This window comes from Drosophila serrata, unplaced genomic scaffold, assembly GCF_035046125.1.
Source record: "Drosophila serrata isolate PLE 108 unplaced genomic scaffold, ASM3504612v1 contig_17, whole genome shotgun sequence".
NCBI lineage: Eukaryota > Metazoa > Arthropoda > Insecta > Diptera > Drosophilidae > Drosophila > Drosophila serrata.
In genome coordinates, this window is record NW_028256915.1 from 217,594 (window position 1) to 243,749 (window position 26,156).

At 42.4% G+C, this 26,156-nt stretch overlaps 1 protein-coding gene across 18 annotated transcripts in view; it reads left to right on the top strand.

The window, feature by feature from the left end:
• Positions 1-25,540, top strand: part of bru3 (CUGBP Elav-like family member bruno 3) — a 129,991-nt gene extending 104,451 nt beyond the window's left edge. For 6 of the 18 annotated variants that reach the window (XM_020960148.2, XM_020960152.2, XM_086828465.1 and 3 more), the window contains 7 exons: positions 15,505-15,648; positions 15,729-16,005; positions 16,267-16,365; positions 17,201-17,278; positions 18,782-18,958; positions 19,018-19,697; positions 19,979-25,540. In XM_020960148.2, coding sequence (XP_020815807.1) covers positions 15,505-15,648; positions 15,729-16,005; positions 16,267-16,365; positions 17,201-17,278; positions 18,782-18,958; positions 19,018-19,145 — 903 coding nt within the window. In that variant the 3' untranslated portion in view covers positions 19,146-19,697; positions 19,979-25,540. The remainder of the gene's footprint in view (positions 1-15,504; positions 15,649-15,728; positions 16,006-16,266; positions 16,366-17,200; positions 17,279-18,781; positions 18,959-19,017; positions 19,698-19,978) is intronic. The other 12 variants (XM_020960149.2, XM_020960154.2, XM_086828471.1 and 9 more) reach the window with 3 other exon arrangements.
• Positions 25,541-26,156: the final 616 nt, after the last annotated feature.

Genomic DNA, 26,156 nt, shown 5'->3' on the forward strand with positions numbered 1-26,156 from the left:
GGCCAAAGGTACGGGTAGTGTAGAAGCAAGAAAAACATCATATATTTACCGTATAGGAATAAAAATATGAAAAATCGGCTATAATGCTCAGTTTAATCAGACATGCACAAATTAAAGACAAATAACGCTTTTTTTCTGTTGTGCCTTTCAAAACTGTTTAATTAAATTAAACGCGTTTATAGAATAGAAATTATTTCCCATCGACTTCCTAAAATCGGCATTGAATACAGGCAGGACGCCTGTCACCAATGTTCTCTAATCAATTTTAATTAAATTAATTCCACAAATTGAACCCACATCTCCCGAGCTCAGCCCGAGAGGTAAAGTTTTTCGGGGTCTGTCCTTAAGCCGAAATGAGTTAATATTTGGTCTCTGCCGCAAATCCCTCCCTTATCTCCGCTCCCCTGGGCAAATATCGCTTACTTATGTTTAGTCGATAGTAATAACTCCTGCCCTGCCCTCACCTCGCCCACTCGTCTTGACGGCTTGCCCAAGGGCTGTGGATGTGTATGTGGATGTGGATGTGGCGCCTGCTGGTAATGACACAACCGCAAACAAAGTGCGAAGCTCACATACACACACACGCACACGCATATGAGGGGAGAGAGCTTGTTGTGTAATGGCAAAGCTCATTAGCTTTGCAGGCAAACAAGTTTTAAAGCATGCATTTAGGCGCGTTGCGGTTTGACAGCCGCCCGCCCGCTCGCCTGCACCCGCCCCGTATCTCCGACTGTGTGCTCCTGCGCCTGTGTGCGTGTGTGTGTGTGTTGACACAACAATTAAAAGCATTTAAAATAAAGCAAGGCACACTCGTAGGCGGCTGCAGGCCAGACCGACAGCAGCAGCAGCAGCAAATGCATAAATTCTGCCTTACAGCATGCGGCTGTGCCGGGTGCGAGTGCGTCAGTGCGTGCGTGTGAGCCACTAATTACCATGTCTTTAGCTCTGGCATGGCTTATGGCATTGGCATTGGCAATGCTGCTGCTTGCTGCTGCTGCTGCTACTGCTATTAACTCTATTAGAGGGTCCCAAGACTCCGACTGCAGCATCACACTTGCCGCGAGGCAGGCACAACCAGGCTGGGCCTGTGTAATTTGCCATGAAAGAGTATCCGGTGCTCGGCTTTTGGGTAAGCGAATGCCATCCGCAATTGTTATGGCTGATGTCTAACCAAATATAGTTTGGCAGTCGTAATTATGTCCTGCCAGGAGCCATTTAAAATCGAACACTCAATTAATGCCCCGAGTTGCCTGAGCCATTCCACCCAAAACAGCCCACCACTGAGCACCGAGTCGCCGCCGGGCAGACACATTAAATTTTCAAGCCATGACAAACAGCAAATTTCACTTCAAACAAAAGACAAATTGCCACAGGGCCAGGACTTTTTCACCGCTTCCTATCGGGCGGTGGCAATCTGCCGTCCCACCTTGGTGCAACTCAACTCGACTCGACTCAAGTCAGCGTCAAGTGTTTGCCGAGGAGAATGAAGCGAACTTATCGAGTTTGCCCCGTTGTTTGCTAAATTGCAAACACATGCTGCTGCCAAGGAGTGGAGCTGCTCCTGGGCGGAGCAGGACAATGGCCAAAGTTAAATCAGGCGTGAAATCAAGCAGGTGTTTCAATTTTTATCAAATTGACTTGACTCTACCTGACTGCCTTTGTACTGTGCACCACACCCCGCTCTCTCTGCTCCTTCTTCAGGGGAGTCCCCGTATTCCCCCATTGCATTGACGGACGCTGATGAATCGGTCTTGGGCGGGGCTCGTGTCGCTGTCAGGTCGTCTCATTAAAGCGATTATTATGCATTGCACTTCTGATTATGAAACCAAATTAAAACTTATTTATGCAGTGGACTGGACTGGAGGCGGTGTATAACAAAAAGCAATCATTAAAATTATTTTAATGTTTTATTTCGTATTATTTTACTCTGCGGTATATAATTTTTCATATTTACTTTCTGACAATGGCCGAAGGCGAACCGGTGGACCCGAGCCGACAATAATGCTGTCAGTTCAATGTAAAAATCAAACCAGCAGGCGACAAAAAAATTAATTATATAAAAAATACTCAATAATAATAATAGCAATAATCTGGTCATGCGTGTCTCGGCACACGCACTGATTTCGGATATCCCTCAATTGAAAAAGTGTAATTATTATATAATCATATATATATTCTGGCAGAAGAAGCAGACACAATGCTTGCCCACACGAATATACAGCAGAGTTGATTTATGAACGAGAAATGTGGAAATGAAAGCAAAAGTTGAATGGAATCATCCTCGATTTCACTCAACCGATCGGTCATTGCAATTGTCCACATTATTGTGCCTAGCACTGTGTGCATACTGCGTGCGGTATCTGTTTGCTGTTTGTTGATTCCTTTTTTCTCGGTATATTATGTCAAGCATAAATTGGCATTTTCAACTGGATTTGCATGTTAATTAAAATAACGTACGCACGGACAGTTGAAAACAAATGCAGACAAGCCATTAAAGCTCCTCACCCACCATGCCACCATGGTACCATCCCAGTGGGAAGCTGACCGAGCTGGGTGGGGATTCCCCTGCTCTGGCCCGGCTCCTACCAGATCGATGACAGGCAGCAGAAGCCCCTGCACTTCACTCGCGGCTGGTTGCATTTCATTTTGAACTCTATTTACTCAAGTCTTCGCCGAAACCCGGGTAAGACGAAGCACAGCCCGGGAACAACAGCTCCAGCTGAACCCATTGGGGGAGCGCGACCCGAACAACGACCTACACTTGACTTAACCAGCATTGTCGATTGCAGGGCCACGCCCCCAGCTCCACGCTCCAAAGCTGCAACTCCTCCTGGCAGAGGCGAGACTTTAATGATGATTTCTTTGGCGCTTAAGTCGTTTAAACTGCGCTCCTGCTTCCACTTGCACAGTGTCCTGAAGTTGGCACTGGGACTGGGACTGGGCTGCCCGATGTCGACGTCGTCATGGACTTGACGAGTGCCTTTTTGTGTGTCTGACGGGAGGCGGGAGACGGAGTTCAGCTTTCTCTGCTCTCCTTTTATTGCTCAAGTCTCCTTTCATGTGCATTACGGAGCACTCGTTCTCGCGCTCATGCTCATCCTCGTCGCTCCTTGAGCTGCCTTAAGCACTTGACTTGGCCTAGAGGAGGCGGCAGCCACCAGGAGCCGATGCCGAGGCTTCACTTGGTTGACTTAAAGATTGCGCTCGTCCTGATGGAATTATGGCCAAGTGCAGAGTCGTAAAATTCAATATTTTTATAGCTCAGTATCGGTCGCCGCCTAAAAGCCTTCCTCTATCTCGGATCCCTCCCATTTCTGCCCGTGCATTTATCAGCTTTTAAACAAACTTTCGGCTTTATTTTATTTAATTCATGCAACAGCTAACTTTTTTTTGTTTATTATAAGCAGCCTCTGCCTGTCAGTGATTGTCGGCATTGCCAATTTACCCCGTGCTTCCCTACTTTTCCACCATTTAATTGACATATTAAAAATATTAAATTGCATCCGTGAGCACAAAAATTTGGAGGGGGAAATGTGAGTTTGAATTCTAAATAACTATGGTTCTGGCAATGAATGCATTCAGAGATCGTACACTGTCCGATATAATAAATTCACAAATTTAACACTTGGGTTATCCGAAATCTCTGAACAATTAGCGCTTTAATAATAGGAATACAAACTATTCAATTGATCAAAATAAGGCTTTGTAAAATTCTTTCAATTCGGTGTATCAGTATACAGATTACAGCTCCTTGTTGCATCTTCATAGGATCTGAGAAGCATCCAAAGGACATGACCAGTCGTTCATTGAGCATATTTCTTCACCTTAGTATCCAGCAGCACCCAAAGACAATATAATAATAAGATGTTTAGAACTACACATTTGTTGTTGCATTCAAACTTTTTGGGTTGCCTTCACAACTGTTTCCAAATTCTAAGACAAAAGTCTGAAAGATTTTGGCAATTTAGATATAAGTATGGGCGTTATATAAACTATTTAATATTTTATATCTTGCTAAGGGACTGCACCCATTTGTGCGGACTTATTGTTCTTCAAGTCTTTTAAAATATCTTGGAATATAAATGGTATTTAAGCAAATAATTGTCATAAAAGGACCTAACTATCGTTAGCCGTGAATTTTCACACGAGTAACACAAAATCTGTTGTTTTGAAAAAAGGAAAAACCCGAATTCGCAAAGCCAGCGACATGACAATAATAACCCTGATGACAGTGGCTGTGCTCCCGATGTCAGCCGTGGGCGGAGCAGAATTATTAATTAAATGACGCTTAAAGGTTCGCATACAAAAACGCGCTTAGGGCATTCGAAGAGGCAGTCGACTAAATGTTTATTTTTTCACGTTAGTTTTTGTTGTTTGAGTGGTGCCGGGAATGCATTATCAGTGACAGGCAGACAAACAGCAACGGCCTATAAGCAAAAAGACCCATTTACAAAAAATTAATAAACTAAAAGCCGCAGGATATTTACACTGCACTCGATTGGCACTCGGCCTCGCGCCTGTGCCTCTCTCTCTCTTGTCTCTTGTGATTGTGTCTGTTTCGCATTTCGATTCGAATTTTCCCTAATCAATGTAAAATTAGTTGGTCTATTTTTGGTGAATTTTATTTTTTATATTTTCAATGCGTTTGCAAACAGGGCACAGCCTGGAAATTAGTGTACTGTTTATCGCATATTTATTCATGCATACAATTCAGTTTGGTTGCATATTTTTGGCGCTCGAGCTGCTTAATTAAATGCTTTGAAAGTGCGACAGGCAGTGGATGCTGCGGCTGTGATTTATTATGACGAAACTTGACACTTAAAGCTTTAAAATTAAATGTTAACCCAAGAGAGATTAAGATAGATTTTAGCACAACAACTCACTTTTTTAAGGAACCATTAATTACTATTTTATTCCATGCTAATTTAAACATTTCTTATTTTTGATTCACACCCCTTTTATGTTCTCCCCTGAAGATCGCTTAGATGTTTCAGCCTGCTTTAAAATTCAGAAACCTTTAGCTTAAAGTTGCAGAAGCAATTAGGGCATGCTTCATTGGCTGCCAAAAGGTACATAAACTACGTGAGAGTGACTCTGGGGCTTGTGTGGGTGTGTGACCAATGCCCCATCTCCATCCCCATGCCCATGCCCGTCCTCATCCCTAATACAGCACCAGCTCCAAACCTTGCTGCAGACCAACTCGGCTTTTCATGTAAACGCTTGCTTTGCCATTCGTTCCGAGTCATTTCATTTTCACTTTGTTGTTGGCGCACCCGCAGAGGGAAGGAGGAAGGACGAAGGATTCTACAATGCCATTTGCGCCGGCTGCCTTTGGCCCATAGTTCCACCTCACTAGCTTCCCATGGCACTGACTTAAAATGACAAACAACATTGGGAGTCGTCGTCGCTGGAGTCCTGGGAAGCGAAAAATGCTTTTCCAGCACACACACACAGACGCGGGGGAGAGACAGACGCGTACATGCCATTGCACAATCATTGGATTCCGAAACATTTCTAGAATATTTAATAAGAAAACTGAAAATCGTTGAAATGCCAGCAACACTCATAATATCTTCCCAGCCCGGACTCCTCCGCCCAATCGGTGGGTGAGAATGTTTCGTCTGCCCGCCCGGGCGGGACTTCTCGATAGAAGGCTAAGGTCAAAGACAATATTGAAATGCCAATTGAACTTTTTGCTATTATTAAAATTTTCCGAGTTCTTGGTAGAGTGGGAAAATGCCCAGTTAAACTGTCGCGAGGATCCCAGCCTATTGGCTTTAAATCACAAGACAAGGAATACTTAAACACAATAGAGAAAAGAAACGAATTGAATAATAAAAAAAGAAAGCTATAAAGTTGGGGTAAATCTATGTATATACCATATGCCAATCAATTGAAATTTAATTTAATGTCTTTCCTTTTCTTTGTCTTTGCAGGTACGTATACACAAAACCCAGGGATAATCAATCCTTAAAGCGTTTCGTAAGTTCAAGTGCCTTTGTCATCCTGGCCAGTCCGGCTCAGTCCAGGACGAACCCTTCGAAGACACTGAAAAATTTGTATAGCTTATTATTAATAACATTGTAAGGAGGGAAAGCCCCATCAAGTAGCTAAATCTTGGGAAGCATTTAAGCAGCATGTCAGAAACAAAACGATGGGTAAAAACCGCCAGCGATGGCTGCTCCTCGCTGGCTGCCGTCTTCGTCGACGACATTGACAGTGATTACAAGCTAAAAGTATGAAAAACAGCAGAAACTACTTAAGCACAAGAAATAACAAAAGCCCTGACCGAACCAGGCCAAGACAGGCCAGTCCAGTCCAGTCCGGTTCAGCTCTGGCGGAGATGGAAACGGAGACGGAGACGCGAAGATGAACGCAGAGCGTAGACAAATTTTTTGCATAAACACAGACGACAAAGCCAACTACTGGCTGCACTTAAAACAAGAGTCAGGCGGACGACAAGGGGGAAATGGGGACAGGGGGACAGGGGGACAGAGCGGAAGGACCAAGGAACCAAATCGATGGAAAAAGCCGAAAGCCATCGAAGCCAAGAGATAGCCATGAAGATGGAATTTCCTCAATTCCTGATGTGAGATGCGAATTTTTCAATAAGTGCAACCGATGAGAACGAAGAAAGGCGACGCCGGGCCAACAAGGGATCGAGGATCGAGGACCAAGGACCAAGGACCGGGCGTATTATAATTTCGGACGGGACAGGACAAGCATCGTTTAAAATATGCCTGGGCGGGGCGGGCCACGGACTGAGTCCGGGACTAGGAGCAGGAAGCACATAAGTAGAAACGGCTCAAAATGCAAAGTAGACGACATCCGCTTTGAGATTGGATGACGTTCGTCCTTGCTTCGCCTTCGCCTTCGCCTTCGCCATCGCTGTCGTTCTCTCGGAGCCACAGTCGCCGTGAAGTATTAAAAGCAAATAAGTAATAAAAATAATAATGGAGCATTTTTACCATTTTTTTGCTCCTGCGAAAGGGAGCAGCGGCAAAAAGGATAAGCATCTTAGCGCAATTTCTTGCTGCCTTCTCAATATAACAAAAGGTCCTTGCGCTCAGGCAAATGTGCCGAAAATGGGGGCGAGGCAGCGAAGGGGAGCAAAGGCAGCCCAGCTGCTGGCCCTCGTCCGCCGTCGCCGCTGTGTTGTCCTTTATTTTCCCTTTTCGCCCGCTCATATTTCCCATCTCCCGCCAGTTGAAGTCCCCAAAAGGGACAGCAACATAAATGCAGGAAATTTGAATGGACGAGCGCAGTGAATGAAATTTGCAAATATTTTTCAAAAATTGAACTTTTCTGGCAAATTTTTTCCCCATGATGATGCCAAAAAGAAGAAGAATGTGGGGTCAGGAAATAGCAAGTGGGGAAAAGGGGCAGCGATGGGTTTATGAAAATAAGTGAAGAAAATTGATTTGAAGTACTTTGAAGTGCAAAAACGCGTAGCTGAAATCACTGAAGAATGCTTTGGCATATTATTTATATACATTTTCTTTTTTTAGTCAGAGTTCCGAGCTGGCCTCTCTCCAGACAACTTTTGCCATGATAAGCAAGTCGACCAGAAGCGGCATGTTTATAAGAAAATGTGTGCAAATATGCTGTTGCAGCTGCATATCTCCTTATGTTTGAATAATGTTGAGAAATGGAAAAATAACGAAGTCCTGTGCAGCAGGCAGCAGCCTTAAAGTCAGTTTAGTGACAGGCTTAAAGCCCGCGTAAGCAGGTAAATTGCTTTCTAGGCTTAGCCACATCCCTGCTCAGTGCTCAGACAACAAAGGAGCGCCGGCAAGTGTATAAATCGGCTAGAAAACAACCGACTACCGACTGCCGTCTATCATTTCCTTTGGCAATTCGGCGGCAGCGACAAAAAAGAAAAACTTTACCTGCATGCGGAGCAATTGTCAAAATATAAACCGCCGCATGGAGAGGCAGATGGCATTGTATGCGACGCGTAGCAACGACGACGGTGCAATTCCGGGCACCCAGGACCACTCTCGTTTATCAGGCAAGGAGCAGCAGGAGCCGCCGTCCTGGGCTCGGTGCCTTTGCCTTCTTTTCCTGACAAAGTGAAACGATTCACGCCGCCAACGCCTAGGAGTATGCAACATTTTTGTTTCCCGGGATCCTTGGCTTCCTCCTGCCAAATATATTCATTGCTAGATTTGTTGGCCGTGGGTGGAGCGGCGAGGCTCTCAGCCAACGGTTTGCATATAAGGCAAGACTCCTTGCAGGATTCTGGGTACATATACACATGTGTGGGAGCCGGAGAGACTTTCGCTTGAATTGCAAATAGTTAGAAAAGATTTGCAATGATTTGGACTGCCACTCCGTTCTAGGAATGCACTTCGTCCTGCCCCAGACCGCAATTCCAGGCTGCGGGCTGTCTGTCGTCCTGCGTCGGGGCGAGGCATGCCAGCGATTTGTGCTTACTCCATTTGGGCGGTTCTCCGGGCTCGCCAGGATGATTAAATCGAGGCAGTTGCCAGATGCCAGACATTGATGGCTTCATTTCTGTTTAAGCGGTAACGGATGGGGCTCTTGAAGGTTCCATTTGGCTGACGTCTCTTTCGTTTCCAGCGGGGCGAATTGCGGGGCTCTCTTCCATTTTGGGGCATTAAATAAAATGTGAAACAATCAGAAATCAACGCATAACGCAAGCAAATAAAAATATAAAGCATTTGTGGCCACTGGCCAGTTGCCGTTAGCCATTTGGCCGACACACACGCACACACACAGAAACCGCTCACATCCGCACACACACACAAACACACACACATATTAGTGTGCAATTTGGCCAAATGTCGCCAGCGTGGCAGCCTGTCCTTCGTTCGAAAACTTTCACAATATTTCCGCAAAACAAATTGCGCGTAAAAATGGCAATGCAATTTTTGGTCGTTTGTTGCGGCGGCCGTTGCCAACTGGACGCCACATTGCATCCACACACTCGCATATGCTCTCCTCCATCCTCCTTCTGCCATCCCTCTCTGTGCCCTCGCCCACTAGCCACTGGCCAGAGTGCGTGTCCTGGTCTGGTCCATGTTTCTGTAATGTTTGTCCAATTGAATTTAATAATATTTTCATTTGGATTTTAGTTTAGTTTTTAGTTGGGAGAAAATATATTTTTGGAGCCATTTGCACTGCAGGCAGTGGCGCTGAGTGTGCAGTCCTGCCCCTGACATGTCCTTTCTAAAATGTTTTGTGCGTTCTGCGGCTGCCAATTGCCAGGGGAACTGGCTGCAATGCATCCCGTGCATCCTGTGCATCCCGTTTCGAAGCTAATTGGGTTCGCGTGCAGCGCGGTTAAATGTGATTTCGATTCGGATTGTAGTTCTGATTATTATGTTTTCTCCCCAACTGATGATCCTGTCTGCTGCTCACCCACCTTGCCCTTCAGAGGCTAGTCTAACAAAGAGTGCCTGGCTTATCCTCAATCCACGTCACGTCACGGACCAACTATCGTCTCAACAGCTCATAAAACCAAAGCAGCAAATTAAACTGCCACCATAAAAGCACTCTCCGACCTCGGTCAGACCATTTCCCTGACCGTAAATACAATATTTGATAATTTTATTAACAATTTCGGCTGTAAATTGTTTACGACTGAGCAGTGGTCGTCCTTCAGCCAAGGGAGCCAAGGGCTGAGGGCTTTTTAGGCGTCTGCCGGCTTGGTGCACTCTTTTTGTGCTGCCACAGAGCAGATGAAATATTCATGTTCCCCGACTGTTTCTGCCCTTATTCCCAATTCCCCAACCCCTTCGAAGTCGAAGTCGTAAATTAAATTTAGCTTCCCCCAACATTCTGTTCAATCAAGCGCAAAAAACGCCGCAGACATGGACTTCCAAGGAGGTAAAGGGGGCTTTATCCTTACTATCTCTCGGCAGTGGTTTAGTTTTTGAGTGAGAGAGTGTGTGTGCGAGAAGACTGTGATTTTAACTGCATTAGAGGCCCAGTCCTTGGAGCCGGATTCAATTTTGTAGCAATGCTATGCTAAAAAGCTGAAATCAGGCGGCCCAAGTCCGGGGCCAGCGCACAAGGAAGGATCTGGCAGCCAGAGGTCCTTTTTGTGCAGCTTTTCGCATTAAATTTATGAAATTGTGCGCTTCCTCTTTTTCGGTTATGTTCTCTCAAAACTCAATCAAGCTTGCATGCAATATCCTGCCGCCTTCTTCAAAGTCCTGCCAGCCAGCCCATTTGTTTGAGCAAGTCCCCTGTGCCCTGTCTCCTGTCTCCGCCCATCTCCGGTGGATCTCCTGGAGACATTTATACCCAGCAATAACAACAATGTTGACACAAAAACATTCACGAGCTTGGCCCCTGGCCCCTGGCAAGCTATACAGCCAGGACCTGGCACAAGTCCACAATCGTAGTCCTTAAAAGTACGGAAGACAAATGCAGCAGAGGACCGTGAGGCTAAAGAGGAATGGAAGGAGCCTCAAACTATGCCGTACCCACTTCAACTTCTTCAGGGAAAATTGCCCTTAAACTTTTCTTTCACATTCCGAGCATATCTTCGCCGGAGTTCGCCGGGCCAATTTCCAGCCTGTTGATTGCCCATTTAGCTGAGCGCACAAAGCGATGCAGGATCGATCCCACGACCCTTTGCCGCTCGGCCCATTAGAAACTGCTCGCCGTCAAAAGGACACTCCGCCGGGTGATCTGCTCGCGATGTCTTTGACAAATTTCTACCCCGTTAATTGCTTTATTAGGCTGCATAGGAAAACGGCATAAATAGCCCTCGAAAAGAACTCTCGGCGGGTAATTGAATTAAATGGCCGGCGCTGTGGCAAAAAGCAAAGTAAATTAAATAAGTTTTTCATTTCGGCCGCGGCCAAGTTGCATTGTCAACGCCATCGTCTGAGAACAGGCCCTCCTGCCTCGTCCTGCCCGGGTCGTGCTTTTTGCTTGCCCGCATTTTACGCTTCGCCGGCGGCCCTTTGTTGGAGCAGCGAGGCGGAGGGCCAGCGAGAGGGCCAGAATGCAATGAGCCAAAAGTTGTTTAATGTATGCATTGCCTTGCCGCCCCTTTAACGCCCACTGCGGTTAACGGGGCGTCGCAACTTTTTGGGGCTGGTTGGGGGCAAAGTAACTTTTAGCAGAGTACGTAAATTTCCGGATTTTTTGCGGGCTCCCTGTTAATGCTGAGCATACTTTTAGGTAGCTTAGCGGCATTTACACTAATTTCGACTGCAGTCCCGGCGACTCTACGGGCGATGGTGTGATTTATTCGCCGGAAAAGATTACTTACTCTTCTGCGGTTTCCAGTATTCCCCCAGTATTCCAACGGAATATATCGGGGAACGGGAGTGCGGGGTGCCTTTTCAGTCACCGTTTTGACAGGACTCTGCGCAGCTTCAGACTGCCGCTGACAGCGGAATTGAAATCTGAAAACGAATTCGTAATTAGTTTTACTGCCACTTTTACTGGCTCCTCGGCGGCTGCCGTTGTTGTGAGCTCCGGCGGGAGTTTTTTGGGCTCGGTCCAGGTTTGTCTTTTAAATGGAAATTAATTGGAAAACTCGTTGAGAACTGTCATTGTCATCGAAGTGAGCTACGAATTTTCCATGCAAATGAAGGGTCTCACCAAGTTTTTCCCTTTACTTTATGGGTTAATCTATTAAAGAGGCCCGCCGAATGGCCGGTTTTCCAGGCCGGATTTTAAAGAACGAACATCAAAGGAGCGGCAACCAGAACCGGCAGGAACGAACGTTAATTGAAGTGCACTTCCTTTTAATTTTCACCCAACAACAGAGCGCCATAAAAGAGGAGGCATCGCGTTCGTCCTGGCGTCGAGCACTTCTCCTGTTAACACTCCTGCTCCTGCTCCTGCTCCTGCCTCTGCCTCTGCCTCCGCTTCTGTTAATTTCATATTTCGAAACATGACACTTTCACACTTTGGCTAATTTAAAAGCATACAAAATTGTTGGCCGACACACGCACGAAGAGAGCTGGCTGCTGCCTGCCTGCTTCCTCGATTCGTGACGAATGTGCTTTGTCCGCTGCTGCTGCTGGTGCTGGTGTTGCATGTGGCACACAAAGGCCAACTGCTTTCCGCGCATACGTGTATGCAACGCTGTCGCTCGTTAAATTGTCGCCTGACACCTGGCTAATGTCATCATCGTGGTGGCCAGGTCGGAGTCTCTGCCACATTATTACTGTAATTATGTTGGCCGTGTAAACGTCATTAGGCGTTTCGGCGGCAACTGCCGGAACGTGCCGCAGCCCCAGTGTGGAGCTCAGGAGTGATGGCGCTGTGAAATCCCTCGAAACTGACACTAGTGAAATTATGGGGTCTCGACGTCAGTTGGCAAATAGTAACCGTGGAATAACAACATCACACGTCGCTCCTAACAGCCAGTCTCTAAATCAATGTTACACTTTCGAACGGCTTCAATTTCCGCTCGGGCTTAACTCGCCAGGACATGAGCTGAACCACACAGATGGCACTGGGAAAAATAAAAGAGATGTCCTTTGCCATTAGGCCAGAATTTATGTGCTCCCATTTGGAATGCTTTTCGCTGTCGCCGGCTTTAATTGATAGATAAAAATTGCTCACCATTCATTAAGCCACGACCAGGCCAATTCATTTTGCAATTAAAACAAGCTGCGGCCGAAACTAGCAGCGGCCGAAGTAAACATGCAGAGAAAAAGCTATGCCAGCCGTGAAATTGAAACAGTGAGACCATAAAATGCAAATCAGTTGCAAATAAAAATATATATAATTCATTTGTTAAATCCATTTGCCGGCCATTTGCTGCCAGCTTTTTTACAATGCGCCATGGACAAGAAATATGTTGTCCTTTTAGGTGTTGACAAATCGCCGCTCACACTCATGCCTAAAAGTATGCAACAAGCAAAAAGCAGCGTCAGCGGCACAGATGCAAAGCCAGTCCCAGGGCCAGAGCCAGAGTCAGAGCCAAAGGCAATGCCGGAGCGTACGTGGCGAGGCGGGAATAATAATTTTTGGCACGACTGCCATGTTAACATGTCCCCAGACACGTAGTGGCAGCCCCCACCGACCTCATCCAGTCCCCACCGCCGATTGAATTCGGTAACCGGTGCATACTTCCCGGCGCGAGTTTATTATGTGGCGGAGAATGTGTGTGTGTGTGAGTCCTGGCTGCATTTCATCGCCCCTGTGCCTGTCCCCGAGCTCACCGGCTGCCCTTGCGGCTTGTAGAACCATTAGTGAACACGGGTTACTGTGATTACCCCGGGCCAGCCCCCGAGCCGATACGACAGGTTCACCCTGGGATAGTCTTGGCTGCATATACATTTCCATTTCCATTTGCATTTGCATTGAAATATACAAATACGTGCGCGGCTTTTGGGGCGGCAGACAAATTACTTTTTAAATGCACTGTAAGCCCTTCAATTGTAATTGGCCGCCGTGCGGTCTGAAACTTTGCCAAAAAAAAGACCAAACAAAGTGGGAGTAAAAAACCCGGAACCGAAATCGAAGAGAGGCGGAGAACTCTGAGCGAGTCGCATTAAAAAACAATAAAAAATATTCGGCCGAGGAACCAGACGGCAGACGGGCAGAGGAAAGGCTAAGGACTCTGGCCCGTCTAATGGCGTCACGTTTGTGCCACCCCGAAAAGTGGCATGCAACATGCGATTGCTGCCAAAAGTGCCGCCTGGCACGAGTCCAGCACCAGGCACCAGGCAGCAGGCACCAAGCACCCAGGCCCAGGACCAGAAACAGAGCCTCTCCAGTTAGTTGGCTTGTTAGTTGGCAGTATGCTGCCTCCTTGCCGCCTGTTGCATTTCCCACTGAGGCAAGACGACGATTCGTTCTGGTTAGGCGTGCTGCCAACTGGATCGAGTCCTCGCAAGGATGTGTCTGTGTGCGGTGTTGAATTTTTCATTTCATTTGGCGGCAGCAATTCACTTGAATGGGAATTTCGTGTCGTCGTTGCAGTGCCGCCAACGTTGTCGTCTTCGTCAAACGGAAGCGGAAGTGAGCAGGCCAAACAACTGCACATATAGAGCACATAATAAACGTTCAAACCGAGACTGAATGACTGCCTCCTGGCACTGAACTCTCAGCCTGTAATTCCATGCCCCATAACTCCTCCGGCCAGCCTCACGAAAATGCTGTTCTTTTTATCCGAAAAGCTTTTTGGCCATCAGCCATCAAGCATTGGCCATGGGCAGGACTGACATGAGCCGGGGATTATTAGACAATTAAATTGACGTTAATGAATTAATTTATGAGCTTCCAAGGCAGTCACTGCCTTCGGTCGGGCCTGTTGCATAGTTGTGCGAGAGCAGGCACAATTAGGACCACAGATTAGTGACGGATAATGGAGGTTTATCGCTTTCAATGGAGGGCAATTCACGATGGAATTGCATTGGGACACCTCAAAAGCATTGATCACACTCACCTCAAACGTGGGTCATCTACGCATTCTGACGGAGTAGAATCTTGGGTTCGACTGAAGCCATATCAAATTAATTTTCATGATATAGGAGCTTTAGCAACGCGGACTTCACAGGAGCTCATTAAAACCCAAGGAGCACCTCAACCCCGTAAGCGGGAATAGTTTTCCTCGAACCCTCTGCTTATGGCCTTTTGCATAAACTCAAGTTTCATATTTCATTAATTAAAATTATGTTCAAGGCAGGGCAGATAACGGTTGTACATGAGGCACCTGTTCTGCCTTAGTCTCATTAACAGCATTCACACACACACACACACATAGCCTGGGGGAAGAATTATGCCACACAATATCTTTGTTACTTTGATTAATGATTTGCAAAATCATAAAAGCGTTTCTGCCTTCTGCCTGCTCCCCCTACTGGAGCACATCCCCACCCACTGTTGCCATCCGTCATCATCATCTTGAGCAGTGAAAAGGTTTCCAATTACAAAAACAGTCTTAATTAATACAAAAACACATTGTTACCGAATATTGGAAATGCCTATTCAATTCAAATTGTCATACGTAATTCGATAGCTCTCGGATCGGAGGAGCGGCGGCAGGCAGGATGGTTACGAAATGTGAAGCCTGCCATTATTATGCTAATTAATTGACATCGCAGGCAAAGAAAATGTAAGAGCCCAGGCCTAGACCCGGGTCCCGGTCTTTGTTAAATGTATTTATTTCGAAATCAATGACAGACGACAATAGATAAAGGCTCAGCAGGTGGAGAGGGAGGGGAAGCGAAGCCCATAAGCTGCTTTGAATAGAAATGCAAATTGAAGTGTGCGTATGCCAATTATTTTGATATATATTTTTTGTATATAATTGTAATAAGATAATAATGAGGTGCCGTCGAACAAAGGAAGCGAGGCAGCAACCGGGCAGGTGCAGGGCGGGCAGGTGCGCAGCGCTGTCTTTGCAAAATAATGGCCCCTAATAGGATTTCCTGTTCCCGAGAGACACAGAGGCACAGAAGGCAAAGCGGAAAAGCCGCCTATAAATATGCAATGCCAGGCCACTCGACACCCGCTCACAACCCTCTTCTTAACTCCCTTCCCTCCTTCCGTACTTTACAGGGTGCATCCTCCAGCCTGGTCGTCAAATACGCCGACACGGAGAAGGAGCGACAAATAAGGCGTATGCAGCAAATGGCCGGTCACATGAACCTCCTGAACCCGTTTGTCTTTAATCAGTTCAGTCCGTATGGCGCCTACGCTCAGGTAAGTGCTTTCATCCCCTTCGAACCCCCTCGAACTGCTTTCACCTGCAGGTTTCTCTTCTCCCCCCTTCTGCCCCGCAGCAACAGCAGCAAGCCGCCCTGATGGCCGCCGCTGCCACGGCACCCGGCTCGGCAGCCGCCTACATGAACCCGATGGCGGCCCTGGCAACGCAGATACCTCACGGCCTCAACGGCACCGGCCAGCCGCCTTCGCTTCCCTCGCCGACCATGCCCAACTTCAACATGGGCGCCAACACGCCCAACGGCCAGCCCGGCGGAGCCGCCGCCGCCGCTGCTGCAGCCGCTGCTGCAGACGGTGTCTTCACGAACGGCATTCCTCAAACGGCATTCCCAGGACGTAAGTTGTATCTTAGATCTTTAAATAACAAGATGAGTAACGCCAAACGATTTATTTTGCACCCAGAGCCTGGCTCTCTTGATTTTTTGTTTCATAAGCCAGTACCATTCTACTTCGTGCTAGCGAATGAAAAACTTTAATTCAAATGTATGGGCGTTACTCATCTTTGATTTTATTAATCACATTGAATTCAATTTAGTAAGACTTAATATTTGCCCTGAGTCCCCAGCTAACTCTCTTCTACTGAACTGATCCTTGCAGATCCGCTGCACTTGACTATACCGCCACAAGGTTTGCCAAACGGCGATGCTGCTACCCTGCAACATGCCTTCCCTGGTCTGCCACCGTTTCCAGGAGTTGGTGAGTGCCCCATTGCTAGATCAGATAAAGAGTTAGGCCTACGTATACATAAGTATAAGTATATAAGGAGGAGGCAGACGAAAGCCTTAAATTTGAAAACTGCATTCAGCAGTTCATCTCTAAAGCCCAAAATCTGCATCGCCCAGGGCATTATCTGCCATTATGTACCATTTTTTTATTAATAGCATCCTTCATGTTTCGAATAACGCCACCACAAACAGAAAAACCGACCACTGATTCATAATTGTTTTTATCGAATAATTTATAATTGTTGTGCCATGCCATAAATATTCATTGTTAGTAAAGTGTTACAAACCTCTAATTTCTAAAAATAAACCTTTTTATTTATTGTGCAGTTGAAGCACAGCAAACCTTCTTACAAACCGTAATCCTTCGTTTCGCAAATAAACCAAGAACTGAGTGTCTATCTGAGCTTCTTAATTGATTTGCCATAAGTGCAGCCTTCCGAGTGTTGGCTGCATTTTGACTCATTTCATTTTGTTATAGTTCACAAAATATCTGTAAACTACACTAATTTTAATTGTAGCTTGAACAGCCCCTACATTCATAGATAATTCCCCAATGAGTGCGCTGATTTAAATTGTATCAGTTCTCAGCCGTTCTCAATTCCAGTCCATCTACTATGACTGGCTGAAGATGTTTAGTTTTGTTTTTAGAAATTTGTATCATGGATTGCCGATTACTTACATATGATATCGATTTTAATCTATTAATCTGTTATACATATAAACGTATACATTATTGTTGTGTTGTCTTTATAAATGTTTCGGACTTTGTGTAAAAACAAAACAAAAATTATTTATATATAACGCAGCCTTTCCCGCCGTCTATGGACAGTTTCCACAAGCTTTACCACCTCCCCTAGCGGCGGTTGCACCCACTCAGCGTGAAGGTAAGCTTTTCATTATTATTTCGTTGATCACTTCCCAATCCCCAAACCCCAAACCCCAAAGCCCAAACCCCGAAACCCGATAACCGATACCCGACTCTCTATTCCCGATTTCCGATCCCTACACCCGATATCCGATTTCCGGTATATGTACGTTGGATTCCGTTCTTGTTAAAGTATATTGCATTTGACTTTGCATTTGCAAATATCGAATGATTCCGGACAAACCCAAATGCTTACCTTACCTGTTTACATAATGTAAATGTTTCTTCTGATTCTCCATTTTATTTGATTATTTGTCATTGTAAACATGTTACACACACCCCTACACACAGACAAAGAAGTGGGATATCTCTTTCGATCGAGCCGGCCCTGAGCAGCAATTAATTTCCTTTTCTTTTTTGGTTGTTTGTTACGGAAGAAATTAAATTTAAAACAAAAGCTCATAAAAATTAATTACTTTGCATACTGTATTCCGTTTGGCCTTATTGTATTTTGATAAACATTTTGTCCCAGCGCAACCCACTCACGAAAGTAGAATGAATGGCCAGTCGGGATGGGACGGGATGGGTTTTGCAACCCTTTTGAGCGGGGTTGGCGAGCAAGGCGTAAATCGTTTTTAATGGCTGCATTCAACGGCATTTTATGCGATCGTAAAAATTACATATAAACTGCTTAAAATCATATAAAGAGCGTCGGCGTATTTCCAAGACATTGGCTCATAAAATTTTATGTTTCTTTTCGGTTCGTTTTGCTCATCTTTTTGCCTTTTGCCAGGAACTGAGACATAGGCAATCCATTGTCTCCGTGTAATGTAGTGTGTGTGTGTGTGTGGGTGTGGGTGTGGTTGTACTTCTGTGAGTGTGTGTGCCACATTAAATTCTGTTCGTGTGTGTGTGTATACTACCAACTATATATATCCTAACTATAAACCTAACTTCAGTGTAAAGTTCGTTTGACTCCACCTCGATATCTGTTGCGCCGTAGTCTGTTGTTCTCTGTGTATCCTCTAGAACTTACCTGCATGCCCTAGTCACATACCGTTCTTCAATCAAACAAAGAGTTTCTATGGATGTGTACTTCATTTAAAATATTATCATATACATAATTGTCATATGGTGGAAACTGGGGGCGGGGTCAAGGCCACTACCTAGAGTCCTAAGATAGATACTTAAGTACAGAGCGGCAGATTCAGTAGGCACATCTATAGTCTAGACTTCACATATACACTTGTATGACATTATGTCGTTTATGGTTTTGGTTTTGGTTTCCTATTTTCCGCAGACTTATATTGCGCCTTAGCCTTAGTTGATTCGTCCAGAAACAAGATCAGCCACACAGATCAGAACACGGATCCAATCAAACCCAAAACAAACGAAATCAATGTAATACAATCGAGACAGAAATGCAGACATAACTCATAAAGCTTACGATTATTATTTTCCTCATTGTTAAATTTAATTTGTTCTCTACTTTGTTTCTCTCTTTGAAATGTCTTCCTTTAAGATTTTCTGATGTTCCCAGGATGTTCAATATCCGGACCCGAGGGCTGCAACCTCTTTATCTACCATTTGCCCCAAGAGTTTGGTGACGCCGAGTTAATGCAAATGTTCCTGCCGTTCGGCAATGTGATCAGCTCCAAGGTCTTCATCGATCGTGCTACAAACCAGAGCAAGTGCTTCGGTAATGCCTAATCGGTTTTCTCTATTGAATTGAAACTATAATGCTTACTTTCCTTGCAGGTTTTGTTTCTTTCGATAATCCCGCCAGCGCTCAAGCGGCCATTCAGGCAATGAATGGCTTCCAGATTGGCATGAAAAGACTGAAAGTTCAATTGAAGCGGCCAAAGGATGCCAGTCGACCCTATTAACAATCGGAGTTCCTTAAACGCAATTCACACCAACAAACTGGAGCCCCAACATCAGCAGCCTGCTTCCCAGCAGCTTTGCCAACTACTACAGCATTTTCCGCAGCACCTTCGACAGCAGCAGTCACCACAGCCCCCGCCACAGCAACAACATCAGCTCATTACAGCCATCTTGGCGGCGGCTTTGGGCCAACATTCACGTCTGAAAGCTCCACCCATAACGCCCATAATGCCCATAATGCCCACAGCGCCATGCCCTACACGTTCGCCAGCTGGCGCAGCGGTACCTACTGCTATCGCTACAGCAACGACAGCAGCAGCAGAAACTCCAACGACAACTGCGGAGACAACAGCATCAACAACAACACCCACAATAGCAACAGCAGCATGACCGATCCAGAGTCGCAGTCCAACGATCCACCCAATACCAACTGCTCCAAGGTGGAGTTAGTCGAGAAACTATTCATGTGGCAGCAGCAGAAGCGAAAGGCCTAGGAAAACAGATCGATCGCTTCAACTGCAGCTGCAACAGGGAAAGGAGCAACTATTGATGGGGTGAGCAAATACTTGCACAACTCAGAGCTGCTCACACAGTGAAACCGATTCACCATTCACCTTTAACTCTCTGAATGGACAAATACTTATCGGTACTACTGTGTGAGCACCGCTGAACTAAAGACAATATAATTGAATAAGATGCGTAACGCGGTACGATTTGTTGGTGTTCGATTTCATTTTATTTATATTTACTCGCAACTAACATAAAGAAATCGAGGATCTTCTTGAAATCATCATTAATGGGCGTATACTCATGCAACTACATTCCTTCATTTCAGATGGTCTTCAGCCCGGCTAAGAAAAAAACGATTATAGAAATTAAATACATGCAACGTGTATGTAAAAAAAAAGAAAATAAAAAATAGTAAACAAAAAAATGTAAATGAAAAAAAGAAAACACATTAGAGCTGAAAATTGAATATATTTATATATTTATCCGATTGTACATTCAACTGAATGCAGAGCAGCAAACTAATAAGAGAAACCCAAACAAAAAATTATGACAAACAAAATTATAAAAATGCGATGAACAGAAAGAACAGATTTTTTGCCAAAATATCGATTTAATATAAAATATATATTTATATAAGCAAGGAACAAACATTGATATTGATAGTTTTGTTAACAGCATAAACATTGCACACCTACACACAACCCTACACAGAACACAAAACTTGAGACAAAAACTGACTGGCAAGAGACCAAAATTATCTGGGTTTTCAAATAAATAAACAAAAAAAAAAAACAAAAATTAAAACAAAAACAATTAAGGACGATAGGTGCAGAAAGCATTTTATAAGAGTAACTTGAGATGAAAATTTATAAAAAAAAATTAACAAATCAGAAGAAGAAATACTTAAAAAACAAAACCCAAGAGAACAACTATTATAAATGAATTTGTTAATCTGATGATGACGTACTGGAAGGGATTTTTGCAGTTAACCGAGTAATTAGAGGGCAGTGGTTCTTGGGAAGAGTTAAAATATATAAAGAAAATAGAGGAAGCTGGGTGAGAAAGGAGACAAAGTAGGTCTGCAACTTTTTAGCATTTAGTGGTAAGCAACAAGGCAAACGATTTAATGGGTGGATAAGAGAACGCATATATCTATATATATATGTGCGGATGAAAAATTACACAAAAATTCGAATTTAATTAATTTTAAGTAAAACAAAACGGATATAGGAAGTTAGAACTAAACGGGACAAAGCAAGCCACCTAATATGCGCCATGCTTTTAAGGCTACGTTGGATGACAAGCAGATATATCATTTTTTATAAAATATAAATGAGTACTAATTTAAGAAATATTATAATATAAATTTGTTAGAACTATTAAAGAGAATCAAAGGGGAGAAAGCTTAAGAGGAAAACTAGAAAAGATAAATGAATTACCATATATACAGCGATCCTTTATGTTGGCCTATAATTTCTGATGGAGGAACTTCTTCTACTTGTTTACAATTCTCAATTTCTTAGTTTCGATACCATTTGTTTTAAGATTGTATTAAAGAAATCGTAAACGATTTTATAGAATAATAAAATACATTTTAAATAAAATCAAAAACTTTACACTTAAACTTAGCTGCTTGCAACAAAAACAACTACAGGTACTTACAGATATACATGCATATATATATATAGATATATAAAATAATAAAAGCAAGAACAAAAACCAAACCTAAATAAAAAACATAAAGAAAGGATAACAAATATTTAAATGAGCGAGTAGGCTTCAGAAAAAAAGGAAGAAGAAAAAAATAACAAACATTTTGCTATGAAAGTATTACTATAAAAATATATACAAAAGTATATACAAAATAGATATACAGAACAGCAAATAAATTAAAGTTTTAGTCCCTTATTTTGACAACCACCAACCTTGGTGAAGGATACCGATCAAGTTGACTATAGCGCCCTAACCAGATTAAGCAACTATTTATCCCTAAGCCCATATTAATTATTATTTAATTTATTATTATTATTTCAATTTAAGTCCCAATCAGGAAACAAGGCAACATTTTCACAAAAATATACAATTTTTATGGCCTATTCAATTACTTAAATTCCCTTCGTTTACGTTACTTCAAAATCCGACTAAATATAATTGTCAGTAAAAAGAAAACGTTTATAATGAGATCTTTATCCAAAATTATCTAAAATGTCTGTTAAATGAACTTAATCAATTTAGCAGCAAAATCTGTACAAAAGATGGAAAACAGAGAGAAGGACCGAAAAGTCAAATCTACAGCTAAATATGCCAAAAATAAGGTAATGGATAAAGAAGTGAACGAGAAAGTGGAGAAAGAAAAAAAGGGAAAGGGAGAAAAATCAACAATTATTTAGAGTTTGTATAGTGAAAATTATAAGTTTAGAGTCGCCTAGTCTGTGGGTCCCGCAGAGGAATCTCTATCTGCGGGACATATTTGATACTAAAGATATAACATTTAATTATTAACAATTACACTATAAAAGATAAACACAATATATATAAATATGGAAGAAAATTGTTAGCAAAGTTAAAGTTAATTCTGTTACCAGTGAAGCACATTCGTTGGAGCAGATCTTATAGGTTCCCCTCTCTCAAGCATTGCAAATATCAATTTTTGTTACAGTCTACGCCGATGTTGAGAGAATCACCAGTCGGGTCACTGGGGCAGTATTAAAATTCCGGATAAATAGGATATGCGAGCAAGTCGAGCCAGGAGGGAGAATTATAATCAATGTCAAATCGATTTAATCTGATTCATTTGGTCCTATTTTTAACACACACAAAATGTTAAGTCTCAGCAGGAGTAATATTGTAAATATAGAGAATGAAACCTTAAGGCGGATGAAAGTCCCACACAGAAGAATGAAACGAATGAGAATCCCAGTTATTTAACGACACTTGCATACATATATTATTATATACAAATACAACAACAAATACAAATACAAATACATATACAAGTACATATACAAATATGCAAAATTATCAAACTGATTTTAGCGCCTATTAAAAGTAGTTCAGCAAGAAACACCCAAGAATTTTGACAGCTTTGAATGAAAATGCTAAGCTAGAATTTTACTTCTGACAAAATCATCCAAATACACACACACAGACACACACCAACACACACACACACACTATATGTATTTACGATCTTGTATGAATCGATCTAGTCAAATTCAAGTTAATTATTGGATAAAATAACGAACTTAAAACCTTAATAAATAATATGAAATATAATGAGAAAGTCCAACTATTACGATAATAATAATTTACCATTATTATGTAATATGATTATGATTACCAATTATGATTTCTCCCTGTATTAAAAATACGAACACATAAGTATTGAAATGAATAAATATTATTACAGTTATTATTACTATTATTATTATTATTATTATCATCATCATTATTATTATAATTATTATTATCTGCTATTATGCAAAATATTTTAAATCATATATCTACAAAATGAATCAAGCAACTAATAAATTTAGTGAGATACTGATTTTGGCAAAATATGCAATTATATACCAAGAGGAAAGATACTAAACCCCGAAATTATAGTAACTATTATTTCCAAAGCATAACACACAATAAACTAAACTAAAACTAAATAAGCAGAACAAATAAAAGCAAAAACCAATTAAAAAAGAAAAAAAATACAAAGCAACCAAACTTGTTTTATTTTCTTCTTATTTTCCGAGCCCGTGTCTAACGGCTTTTCAATTTTAATTGGCAGATACCAGGACAGAGACTAGGTCACACAACCCAAACTCACCATCCTTTCCCATATCACAGGACTGAGAATTTGGCATAATCCACTTACCTCCGATTTTACTATGATTTACGGATGTCTCCCTTACGAATCATTTTAAACAAACTAAAATAAAAACTAAAACACATAAGGGCTGTGACACGAACGTTTAAAAAAGTGAACAAAATCAAATTTATTTATTGCTTGCGCTTATTTCATTATTATTGATTATTTCGAAGAGCGGTGATAACGAGCAACCACGAAAGCCAAATCAAAAATAAATCGATAAACGAATAAAATACAATATAAACGACCGTTGAAGTCGCTTAATTGAAATTAAAAATGAAATGTGATGATCGAAGAGTAAAACAAAATAATCGACATAAATAAAAACAAAAAATAGAAGAAGACAATTGTACCTTGAGCATAAAGTGTAAAAATTGGAACTCGTAAAAATTAAAGCATTCCTAGAAATAAATACCATAGATAAACCACCAGATAAACCGAAAATGGACAGGTTTCGCCCATCTCGATGGAGAAAAAATTCAATTGGCCGACTCTTTGCAAATTTTGCCAAAATCAATAGGTCTACAATACGCACTTGGCGTTAGCACACACACCGTGTTTTTCCCCGTCTCCATTGCATGCACACACACCGTACACCTGTCATATCAAATAGGCGGATATCCGAACGACAGTTTCGGAGCTTGGCACCCTTCTCGGTGATTCTCAAGCTGTTTAGCTGCCAGCACCGAGATATGAAATCGATGGGACCCCATTGGCTTTGCGTTTTCCGTTTGTTTCTTTGATTTCTTGGGATTTCAATTAACGGTTTGAAGCCAGCTAAGAATAGCGCTAACCTAAGAGCTAAGAATAAGCATTGTACATTACTAATTGAAAATGAAGTCTCTTATCGATGATCGTTCCTTAAACTTAATCTGTGCGTAACTCATTTATAGGTACGTACAGATCTATAAATATATGCGAATAGATTTTGTCCTGCGCATAATGTATTTTTATTGTACAAAATGCGAGGGTGGCATTCTTATAGAATGTTTATTACACTATGCGAACCATTACTAATACAAACTAACTTCTTTATTTATTATATAAACTATACACAATTATATTATACTAGTCAAGGACAAGGTTAGACAAAGTAGTGAAAGAAGCTTACGACACTGACACAAGAACAAGAACAAGAACAAGAACGAGAACATGAACAAAGAACATGAAGAACAACCAAAACACTGGAGTCCAAGTTTAGAACTTACTAATCAAAAATATATTTAGATACACTTTTCTGCAGGTATTTAAGAGGAAGTAAACGTATAGCCTATACTAACGATAATGCTAACGATAAATAACGATAGAGACAAGCACTTAACCCCACCATAACCAAGGACTTACCAAAATTGCATACACTAGTTTTCTAACTACACCTACACACGGACACCTAAGCCACTCTTCAACCAACACAAGGACACAGTTACACGGGCCCAACAAGTAGGGGAAAGACGGGGGGATAACGCTAGGGATTGATTAGAAGGGGCGGGAAGCAGAGGGCATTTTTTTGCTAAGCCTTAAGCACTTTGCTTTCAACATTTTTTTGGTTTTGTTCTCTAACATAAACGCAAAATACATATTGGATACAGGGTAATACATGCAGTTAAATTTAAATAGAAAACCGAACTTATCGATATATGTATATGATAACTCCATACTGATAGTACATCATTCCTATTCATTCGATATAATTTCACCAAAAGCTTTGCACTGGCATCTTATTCGGTACGATACTTTTAAGCTCGAGGCACATTTTTGAAGCTTTGCTTACCAACTAGATTTTGCTTGGATAGGCTTAGAAATATAGATCACTAGAAGAGTATCATCAACCAAGGGCATAGTCGGGACAAAGGATGGAGGAGGCAGTAGGCAGGTATACATATAAGATATTTATATACACCCATAGGAATATAACAAAACAGCAACAATAATTGGCGGCGCTTGTAAGAAAGCTCAGAAAGTGCATTTAAAATAAAACAAAAAAAAACAAAATAAAATTTAAAAAAAAAACTAAACAAAACAAAATGAAGGAAATGGGGAAAAGAGGAAATTTAAACATTTTTAAAAGCAGAACATATTATACTATTATTATGACAATTATTACTATTACTATGAACAAAGAAAGATTTATTAGCGAGCTAAGGTCAACCGAGAATTGTAAACCAATTTTGCAATTAAACAAATCGAATGGGATGAAATGGTATAATGGGAAGAATTAGGGATACGGTCGGAGATATTGGTGTTGAACAGGCCCAAAGTTATTTTTTGTAGATAAAACTGTTATCTTTTAGTACTTAGCCAAATGTTAGATCGAGGTACGAGATACAAAGATATAACCCATGCAGTCGGCTGCAGGCTAAGCTAATAAAAACCGAATGGTCAAAGCGAATTTATATTGTATATAGAATATTGCCCCTCAAACAGAGCCTCGAACCAGAGGGTTCAATTATTGCATATTGAATACATACATACTGAGTAAAACATAAATAGTTGCTAGTATAGATTTTAGCATCGGCACACATCAGAAGGACACACACACACACACTTACACCTGGACTTTCTTTGTGTAGCTTGGGATGCGTCTCAGAACCTATTTCTCAGATGCAGCAACGACAGCTTTTTTGTACACTCTATATGCGTT